Raw genomic sequence first — 11,359 nt, 5'->3', positions numbered from 1 at the left:
CTTGATGGTTCCCTTGGTTACAAACTTGCATACCTTTTGGGGCTGGATTGAAGGTCAACCTGTCTGTTGATTCTATTCAGACAACGAACTTTCGTCTCAATTTGGCTGATAGCCCCAGGGCTTCTGGACAAATTTGGACACTGTCCACATGGGAAGGTCTCAGAGTGTGCTTTCTTGTTACCTTCCTTCGACTGAATTGGTGAACAAATTATGCCTACTGATATGTCCATTCTATAACCAGTTGCCATGATGTCTTCAAGCTCTTTCATTTCATCCTTATCATCAATATCTTCTTCATCCATTACACTACATGTATCATTGGAAGGAAATTCTTCAATCTCCCCTGTGTTAATTTTTCTACCACCAACATGCGTTCGCTCATCCTTTATCACATGTTTGTCTTGCTTGTTTATAGTGGCCTCTGTGTTTAGTTTGTCATTTACTTCACACAACAATTGTCTTTTTTCATTAATGCCTAGATCATTATCCCCAATTGAATTTTGAGCACTGCCATTCACATCTGTGTTTTGCTTGGTCAGCTGATCACCAAGAACTTTTGCTTTCCTGATTTCAGATTCAGTTTTGACAACCATTTCTTTTCTGCTGGAATGGAGGTCTGCTTTTGAATACTCTACAAAGTCTTCATATTGTTTCAACTTTCTTTCCCTTGCACTTCTTCGTAATGGTAAAACCGTTACTGTGCCTTGTGTCTGCATATCACTTTGATGGTCTACCGTTGAAGAAATTTTCAAGCTCCAAACTAAAGATGTATAATATATTATTCTTTACGTAATTCATAATAGCAAAATTAAGCATGAACTACTTTTTTTGCATCTAGTATCATTATTATGAAAGAATGAAAGATATTGCTCTCAAGTTCACTTCTTATGATTTCCTTCACAGTTCCAAAGAAGGGTTAATATCCAGGTGCCCCTACTTGCAGTTCCTTTTTTTTCATTATACATATGTTTCAAACTTGTCAACAACTTGGAAGCTACTATCAGTTTACTGAATCTACAAAATAAGAATGTTCTGTTTAAATCAAATATAAATACAAGAAAAACTAGAGCTTTGTCACAGACGTGACGTATACCCCACAGGGCTCAACATTAACGGTTGTCCTATTGCCCCTGGAAAGTTACAGTTGGGTCCGGGCAAGTTATTTTATAATCTAGTTGTCCGCCCGGGCAAGTGCAAAAAACCCAAAGAGCATCTTATTTAGACTTTAATTGGTGTAATCATTTTGTTAAATGGTCAAAAATAACAAAGACTTTGTGTTGTATCATTTTGATCTTTATTTTTAAAAAAAATGAGGTTTACAGTTAATGTGATATTTCATGTTTGGGCAAGCGGTTTTATGTTCGGGGCAAGTAGCTTTTCTAAGTACTTGCCCGGCAAGGCAAGTTGGTTATTCAGTTAATGTTGAGCCCTGCCCCCACATGCTGCATTGACACAGAATATTCTGCATGCTGTTTTCACAAAACAAGAGAAGCTAATCTATGGCGATTTTTAAGAATTATTATGCCATTATCATTTATGGCCATTTTGACCTTTGAACTCTTGAATTATTTCGCATGACACCCAGTCCAATGACTGTGAACAAAATTAATGTACAGAGTCATTTTAAAATCTCACAATGAATGACATACTTATGGCCCAGACAAGCTCATTTATGGCCATTTTGACATTTGAACTCCAAGTCGTCACCTTAGCGCAAAACAGTGATAAGTGACATTTTTTTCAAAAATGACTTTTTTGCATAAAATGATCTAAAATGATGTCATACATGTCCTAAATAAATATCAGAATGGTATTCCAGTTTAATTGGTACTTTTTAAGAAAATGTCATACTGTAATATTTGCACACATAATTTTGTTCGGTGCAGTAAGTAAATAAGTGCACGTGTCTACTTACTGCACCAATGTTCTTTTCATTAAAACTGCTTTGCATTGTGCAAGAAAGTCACAAGTGCACTTGTTCACTTATTGCACCAAAATAAGATTGATTTCCAGAAAAGTTATTTGGTGTAATATAGTGATAAGTGTAATGTATCAAGGCCAAATGATGATATCAGACCTAGAAACTATGCATTTAATCCCAGTTAAAGGGACATTAACACATAGAGGAATGTTGGAAAATTAAAACAAAGCAATTGAACCATAAACTTTATTAAAATCAACTTGAACACCAAACTGTACATAAAATAACAACGGGGTCACCTAGAAATATCCAATTTTCATAATATTTGCATAATCATTGACACACTGATATTCTAACGTCAGGTACGTTATATTCATTTTAACACATCAATACATTTTAATCAACTCGCACAGATTCAATTATTATTTATCATTATATGTGGTAATTTGTGCTAAACAGATTCCTGACTGTTATTTCATTTTTTGTTAATCATTTGAATTTATGTCATCATTTTTAAAAAATTACTTAACAAGTTTTCACAAGGGGTGTTTGTTAAATCATGCTGTTCATTTAAATGATTATATAAATGACATTTGAACAACGTTGGTTTAAAAATCAAATTCAAATATACATTTTTAAGAAAACATCATTAATATTTTCTTACAAAGAAAAAAATAATATCTCAGCTCAAATCAAGTTATTAACAACCTTTGGATTTTTAACGTACCTGACCATCAAACGTACATACGTATAATTCAAAGAATCTTTATAAGCATGCCTAATTCGTTTCATTGATACACACGTTTCATACAAAAATGATAAAAATCTAATGGCTTAACTTGAAAAATCTTTAAATACACATGTACATGAAAAACATAGATTTAAAGAACTCTTTAAAGTCCAACAGATAAAGTGTTATATCGACGCGAATCAATATTTTGGGAAACTACGAGGATTGCTTATATAGCTATAAAATACATCCGCTCAAAACATGAGCTTGGATGGTCGAGTGGTTTAGGCTGGAGGCTTTTTACTCCAGGAATCCAGGGGTCAGTGGTTCGAGCCCTGTTGAGGTTTACTTTTTTTACTTTTTTAAAATTGTATTCTTGCTTTTTTACAGGCGATTTTTAGTTCAAATGTTTAAATTTATCAATATAAAGCATTTAAAGCATTTAATGACAAGCTTCAATACATGCCAAAATCTGTTGGATGGCACCTTTAACGTGCTTGACAAGTCTATTTCGTTCCTATAGACAACATGCAATAACAACCAAGTCAACTATGTTTACATTTTCAAATAACAAACATTATGATAAAAACGTTCACATTTAATAAACACAACCATTTATGAGTTCTACAGTAGTTTATATACGAACTTCTTAGAACTATTTTCAAGTCCACATACCTGACACTTTTTGTCAAAACAATCAATTTTCACAAAACAAACTACATAAACTGCCTTTTGCTTTTGCTATAAGCCATTGGCTATTGAAAGTGGTGTCAAAAAACATGTAATGGGCATCTTCAAGTTTAAACTGCCTTTTGCTTTTGCTGCAAGCAGTTGGCTCTTGGATTTCACGTACAAACCGGTCGAATTCAACATCTTGTACGTCATCTCTTAACGGCCACGTAAACAAATCTCCTTTCCCTTAAGTTTCCTCCATGAATAAAACTGTTGCCTCCTGTTTATCATCATTAACCTTGAGAAGTTTCCCTGGGTAGACCATATCATCCAACTTTACAAGATAGTATGCGTCTTCAGTGCTCCAGCTAGGATTTGAAAAGGGCAGGTGTGGCTTTTTGTCAAAAGGGCACTTTCAATGCGCAGTATTTTGTCAAAAGTGCACTTTCAAGTGCGCTTGCTTCTCTGGAATGCTTCCCGTTGCTGCTGCATGTTCATTTATATGTTTTTAATAAGTGTTAGAATATATTATTCCCATTATTATTAAACCATTCAATGTCTACAATGAGGAATAAATAAATAACAATGTAATAAGAGATTCATTACCGGTAATTATCATAATTTAATTAAAAAAAAAAAAATAAAAATAAAGGCAGGGGGAGGGGGGCACCTAGGAAGGGCAGGGCGGAGGTTCGGAATTCTTCAATTAAGACCTAGCTGGAGCACTGGTCTTTGACTGGTTTGATCAATGGGGATTCATTTTTATCTGAGACTTTGGGCAACACATTTTCATCTGCGATATGTGAAGAGCCATTTCTGTCTGCGCACATTTCAGGTATGTTTAGCTTCTGTACTTTTTTCTGTTTTCATCGACATTTCCTTCATGATCTATCAACTTCCGTTTAAGTGAACATTCGCGTAGGCTGGCTTCGTTACTTACATTGTGTTTTTCTGGTACAGTGTCTATTTTCCAGTGTCCACAGCCTTTTGAACAGGATTCACAGTAATATGAGACCTTGGCGGTATATAACTGATTGTGTGCAGCAAATAATGCATGCAACTTTATGGTTCCCGAAACAGAATTCGGGTTTTTCATCTCGAGTTCTTTTGCTGTGGTTTCATACTCAGTTTCATTATAAAACACAGTCATACTCGATGCTTTCATGTCAGGGACTAGTTTTTTTTCAAGATCGTGACCACCACTGTGGAATTATAATGGTTTGTGACATCAGAAACAAAAATCAAATTCTTGTGTTTCAGCTCTTCTTCTTCTTTATAGTAAGCAACTACCGGGTGCAGTGTAACTCCGCTGTTCCAATAAGCGTTTTGAAATTCATCGCCGTTGCTGCATGTGAAATTTTCTGCAAAATCCATATGGATCAATATTTCATTTTTTGGCAAGTTGGCTTTTAGATTTCTTATGGCCGTATATTGCGTCTTCACCCTAGAAACATGCTGTAAGAAATATCGGAACTGCTGTTGTGTATGTTTGATTATACTCTTCTTTTGTGTTCTTGGATTTAACTTATTTAATTTTCTTCTTCCCCTCTTCTCCTACGCGTTTCAACTCCTCAAACTCGACTTCTGTGTCATCCTGTATTTTATTGGTTAGCATATCTGTCATGTCCTGTTCTGATACTTTCTTGCTAACCATTTCTTGGTTTGGTGAAATATCAATTCCTACAGAGCGAATGCTTTTAAATTTCATAGCAAAATTTTTATGTTTGCTGCATGAACACGTATTTCAGGTTATCAGCTTTGTCAAAAGTATATAGTCAGGATGCAGGCAACAAAAAAAACGATTTTGATATTTTGGTATTTGGGTTTTCAGCACAGAACTCGTGTCGCTCCATGAAGTTGATCGCCTCCCTTTTGATTCTTTCTCTTTCCAGGAAATGTCTTCTCTTTGGAATAGCCATCGATGCCTTTGCAGTGGCCCGTCTTAGTACTTTTCTCGAAATCCCTGTTTATTTACTTAGCGTGGAAATACATTTGTACTTCTTAAGGATACTGCCGCTCACAATATTTGCAATTGCCTTGCCTGAAAGGACTTATAGACCTGGTTACAAGCAGACCATTCCTCAGCCTAAATATAACAGTCTAGTGATGCATTCTACAAAGATTTGCCCTGTGAGTGATAATCAAATTGTTACTGTTGTTTTTACTCTCAGCTACAATAATGATCAAATTTATGCTGGATACTTTTTCCTGTAGTGTTTTGTAAGAAATCATGGTATTTTGCAACAAAATTTAAGAAGAAAACTTGAACTTTTATCTACTTAAAGTTAAAAAGTGCAACAAAATTCTCCAGTTTTATTAAAAGTGTATGTGGGTTTATCGGTTGCCTTTTTATATATCAAAACTTATATACTGGGAGTATGACAGCAAAATTCAAGATGATAGTACTGTCAACTTCAGCCAAGGTGAAGCCATGAAATTGTAATGTTTCATCAATATAGAAGAAAAAGCCATGTAGTAAAAGATGTCTTGTTTGTCTTATTGGTTAAACTTTTTGTCATTCAAATTTGACAAATTGTATTTAACTCACATTAAATAATATTAGCCGAAGTATACTGTATCAATGTATGGTGATGTTGTCATACTCCTCAATTTGTGCCTGTTCCAATGAAATTATTTTCTGAAGTTTACAAATTAAATTTCGATGCTTGTTGTTACAAATATAATTATGTTAAATGAAATACCAGTGTAATATTATTGTTTAAAGTTGATTTATAAATTATCAAACAATACATGTATTTTTTCATAAATATGCAAGATGTTTCTTTTAAAATGAAAAAATATTCATTTCATCTTAAGAAGATTCATAATGCTATGCATGGCAGAACCCCAGTGCTCATAATTTTGCTTCTTACATCAAAATTGGTGTAAACATTATTTTGTTTTCAATATCCTTAAACATTTTATTCTTAATTTTACTAGAAATTCAGTAAATTGTTTGATTTTAAACCATAATAACTTACCTTATTCAGTTATTGCACAAAGAATGTCCAGTGCAATATAGTAATAAGTGCACTTGTTACAGTATTGCACTAAAAATATTTCAGTGTCAAATGAAGTTATCTGCAAATTCATCAAATATAATATTACTTGGAAGCAATATACTGAAATACATTTTATCTAATATATTTTTAGTTAAAAAACTGTATAAAAATGTTAACAGTGTTAAAATCAAAGCTCAATCTTTTATAACAATCAGTTTTTTTACTCTCCTGTAAAATTTTGAAATATGGACTTATCACTGTTTTACACTAAGGTGACGAAGTGTGACCTTGACCTTGGAGATACATGTATCAACGTAATTCTTTTGCATGACTCTATCCAATTATTGTGAACAAATGTACCGAGTAATTTTGAAAACTCAAAATGAATGACATAGTTATGGCTCAGACAAAATCATTTATGGCCATTTTTTACTTTTGAACTCAAAGTGTGACCTTGACCTTGGAGATACCGATGTAATTCTTTCGCATGACACACCGTGAGGTCTAATGATGGTAAACTAATGTGCCAAATGATTTTAAAATCTCACAATGAACGACATAGTTATGGTCTGATCAAGCTCATTTATGGCCATTTTTGACTTTTGAACTCAGAGTGTGACCCTGACCTTGGAGATATCGAGTGATTCTTTAGCAGGACACACCATCCAATGATGGTGAACAAATGATTTTAAAATCTCACAACGAACGACATAGTTATGGCCCGGACAAGCTCATTTATGGCCATTTTTTACCTTTGAACTAAAAGTGTGACCTTGACCTAAGAGATATCGACATAATTCTTTAGCATGACACACCGTCCAATGCTGGTGAACAAATGTGCCAAATGATTTTAAAGTCTCACAATAAATAACAAAGTTATGGCTTAGACAAGTTCATTTATGGGCAACTCCAAGTGCGACCTTGACCTTGGAGATATCGAAGTACTTCTTTCCCATGACACAGCGTCCCATGATGGTGAACACATGTACCAATTCATTTTAAAATGTAACCATAAATGACAAAGTTATGGTCCGGACAAACCTTCAGTTTTAAACCCACTAAGTGACCATGTGACCTAGTTTTTGACCCAGCAAGACCCACATTCAAACTTGACCGAGACATCATCTAGATACAACTTCTGACCAAGTTTGGTGAAGATCAGATGAAATTTTTGGGACTGACAGACCGACTGACAGACCAACCAACAAAGTGACTCCTATATAGACCCAATCACCAATGGTATAAATGGGGGTATAATAAAACATTTGTATGCACTTACATACAGGTCCAAACATAAGAGTTCCAAATAGGCTTCAGTCCTGGTAACCCTAAGGTAAGGTGCGTGTTTAATGGCAATGTTCTGTCCTCATGAGAAATGATAGACATAGACCTATATGAGCAGTGATTTTTTTTGCTCAAATTTACAGCCGATTTTCGGCTGCTTCCCAATCGCAAAAAAACACTTTTTTCCCCAAAAATCTGACCAAAATTTCCCAAAAAAAGCCCAACTTCCAAAAAATTAAAAAATAATATTTTTTTTTGTTTTTTTTTAGAAAGAAGTCTCATATAACTTAATTATGATTTCTTAAATCTAGGTCTCAACTTTATTTTTTAAACATCTTACAAAATATATAACTTGAATTTAGTCATTTTTGTCCATAAATCATTCCCAAACTTGCCACTTTTATTGATTAAAAAAAATCCCAATTTGACCAGACTCCTTTTCTAGAAAACTCCCTGAACATGCACTTAAAAACAATATCACTTCTGTTACTTATAATCCTTTTTATAATGCTTAGTTTTTCCCAATTTCATGGTTTATCGCGCTATTTTTCCCAATTTCACGGTTTATCACGCTAATTTTCCCAATTCAAATGGCACAGGCTGTAACAAATTAAAGCAAAAAAAATCACTGATGAGAAATAAAAATTAATTAGCTGAGGTTTTTTAATGTGTTTGTCTTTCAACTTGCTAAAAGTTTATAATTATGCAAGTAACCGATTTCAAATGACATCGTATTGCATTAGCCATGAAGTGTAATTGGGTAAGTAGGGGGAATAAAACATTATGTAATGGTTATGGGGTAAGTAGGGCTCGATTGGTCATTGTCGGCTTGGATACTACTACTTACATGTACCCCCATCGATATTAGACTGACTGAGTTGTATTCCCGCCTTAAATCCGATGTCATAAAACGCCTTACCGATTACCGAAAACAATGTTGTTTATCATAAACAAACTTGTCTTGTTAAAAAAAAATGCATCAACATACTTTTAAGTATGAGTTCCGATTATATAGAGGCCATTTAACAGAAAATTGACATATCACTGATATCAGTGAACATAATTATTTTTTTTTAAAGCAGACGACCAATTTAGCATAAAATTCCTGGGTATGCATGCCTTTTTCTAGCTATCTCACGGGTCCGATAGTCGGACCCATTCCCAATGCCTAATATGCATATTTTTTCCCAATTCTCAAAAAAAAAATTCCCAATTGAAATTTTTGTTTTTTTTTAGAAAGAAGTGTCTTATGACTTATGATTATTATCTCAATATTATTTTGTAAACAACCTAAAAAATATATAACCATAATTTATATGAATTTTATCCAAAATGACTGGAAAACTCCCTGCCCAAATAATGCTTTTGTCGATGAAAATTATTCCCAATTTGGAAGATTTCGCGACTCGAAAAATCCCAATTTTGCTAGGTACTTTTTCCAAAAATAGACAGAAAAGGCCTGGTATGTTCAAGTATATTTACAGTACTGGGGGTACATTTAAGTAAACTTTAGAGTACACGGGGTACATGTTAGTAGTACCTGAGCCGACAATGACCAATCGATAGTAAGTAGGGGGTAACATAGAACACTAATCCTGAGTTCAAACCATTAACGTGTCACCAATTGATAAGTTATTTAGAGAGAATCAATGTTCTGGTTATTTTCCAGAGGTATAAAAAACTTGTCTTTATTATATATTGATTAAGTTACTGTATTGTTGCATTGTATGTATCATGAGAAATCTATCTATCTATATATAGTGTCTAACTCCTCTTTCGGGTATTATCGACAGGTGCGATATAGGTCTATGTCTATAATTTCTCATGATACATACAATGCCAAGTATAAAACCATGCCTATGGGATAGTGTGCACGTCATTATGTGAGATAGTATCTTTTAAGTGATTGTTTGTGCAGCACTTTAATGCATTTTGTTTCTTTAACGATAAGATATGTAAGTTTTATGTGCTCATTAACTTAGAATGCCTTCGTAAGTTATAATAAGCAGTTGACAAACTTATTATTTCTCCCAGATAAACTCGTTATTATTAGTAGACTGTAACCCTAATAAAAGGTTTGTTCAGTCCGTAGATCCGACAGTGTATTCAAATTACATCATACACTATAACGAACAATAAGCTTTAACTAATACCTACCTTGATTAAAGCTGAAAATATCTTCTTTTGTCCCGCATCAAAAATACATCATTAGTTAAACGCACCGACTAGACATCAAGAGGTTTTGGGGATTCCGATAATGACGTCACGTTTGCGCATGCTCAAATTTTGGCCGTCAAAACTGCGGCCATACTGCTATTGTTTGCGTTGATAAAGCGCATCGTGATAAGGTTACAAACATATACGCGACCCTTTTGAAGAACAAAAAATACTCAGAAATTGAAATTCTTTCAGATTGAATTGAATCCAATGAACGAACACAAATAAGGACGAAAACAAACAACAAATTGATTGATTTTATGTAATCAACATACAGAAACTGATTTGAACCTATTTGTCTGTAAAAACTTACCTTGTTACAGATTAACTAAATCCTCTTGATAAATATTAATGGTTTTTATTTAATTGTTCACACCAATTTTGACACTCTTTGTTTCAGCATTTTAACCCAGTGTTTAATTGCCCCTTTCTTTATCACAAACCAATTATCTCGATATGATCGGATACTGTCCAGACAATTACTAAGAAAACAGGGACCTATACTTGTATGACTCTGTATGGGGTCTCTGCATAAACCACATGTGTCTGGTCATTAAACACAATTTATGATACTTCCATGTCATCTCTCGACATAGTAAGTAAAAAAGTTAACAGTTGCTTTAATAAAATATTTGAACATATTTAAAAATAGACATTTGTAAGATATGGATTAACAGCAAGGAACTATTAAGTATATATATTAGCCAGTTTAAACATAATAATGAAGTGTTTAATAACTATACATTTAAAATATTGTACACATTTACTGCTACACAATTAACGTATTTAACGGGTACCTGCAAATGTAAACTCTGCTATAATGTGTAAAGATCCTGCGTTACTGCAGTGTTCGAAACATCATCATGAAAACGAGCAATCGCGTTTGGTCATTATAGGGATATAAAATACTCGCGTTAAATAAATTAAATGTGTAGATTAATGGTATCATAAAATGCTAGATTTGTATCGCTCATTATCACTACAGACGAGTTTTCAATATACGTGTACATGCAAAGACAGTTCAATTTGCAAAATATGCAGGTGTTTTTTCAATTCGAATGCTTAAATTTATTAATATTTTCATTCAATGTTAACAAAACGAAAATTCATTCAATGTAAAAGAAAATTAAAAATGTATTTCAAGATTGAAAAGTATTGAGCTATTTTAGGGCTTTGTTTTATAACTGATTCAATGCACCCCTTACAATAAATTTCAATCGTTGATGAAAAATAACACTATCGCATTCACACCACTTATAATAATATTCAAATTATTATATGTTTTATTATTTTTGAAATATCATTTATTAAATTCTTATTTTAAAAAAGAATACGAGTATTTATAGTTTTGTTTAGTGAAATTATAAGTATTTAGTCTTCCGACGACCTTTACTCTGATACAATGTAATTGGCCGCGATCAAGAAGTTGACGGCCAATCTATTTTTAGTAACGGAAAACCCCTCTTGTGACGTCACACAAAAACCTCCTTAGGAAACAAACGAACTCTCCCAAAAGTTTAACCCAATGCGAAT

At 33.4% G+C, this 11,359-nt stretch overlaps 1 protein-coding gene across 2 annotated transcripts in view; it reads right to left on the bottom strand.

The window, feature by feature from the left end:
* LOC127841266 (zinc finger protein 26-like) overlaps window positions 1-9,877 on the bottom strand; it is a 231,740-nt gene extending 221,863 nt beyond the window's left edge. Inside the window, exons 1-2 of one of the 2 annotated variants that reach the window (XM_052369948.1) lie at window positions 9,767-9,877; window positions 34-1,014 (exon numbers count right to left, since the gene is read on the bottom strand). In XM_052369948.1, coding sequence (XP_052225908.1) covers window positions 34-716 — 683 coding nt within the window. In that variant the 5' untranslated portion in view covers window positions 717-1,014; window positions 9,767-9,877. The remainder of the gene's footprint in view (window positions 1-33; window positions 1,015-9,766) is intronic. The other variant, XM_052369946.1, reaches the window with a different exon arrangement.
* Window positions 9,878-11,359: the final 1,482 nt, after the last annotated feature.

This window comes from Dreissena polymorpha, chromosome 8, assembly GCF_020536995.1.
Source record: "Dreissena polymorpha isolate Duluth1 chromosome 8, UMN_Dpol_1.0, whole genome shotgun sequence".
Taxonomy (NCBI): Eukaryota; Metazoa; Mollusca; class Bivalvia; order Myida; family Dreissenidae; genus Dreissena; species Dreissena polymorpha.
This window is presented reverse-complemented; position numbering and strand designations above follow the sequence as displayed.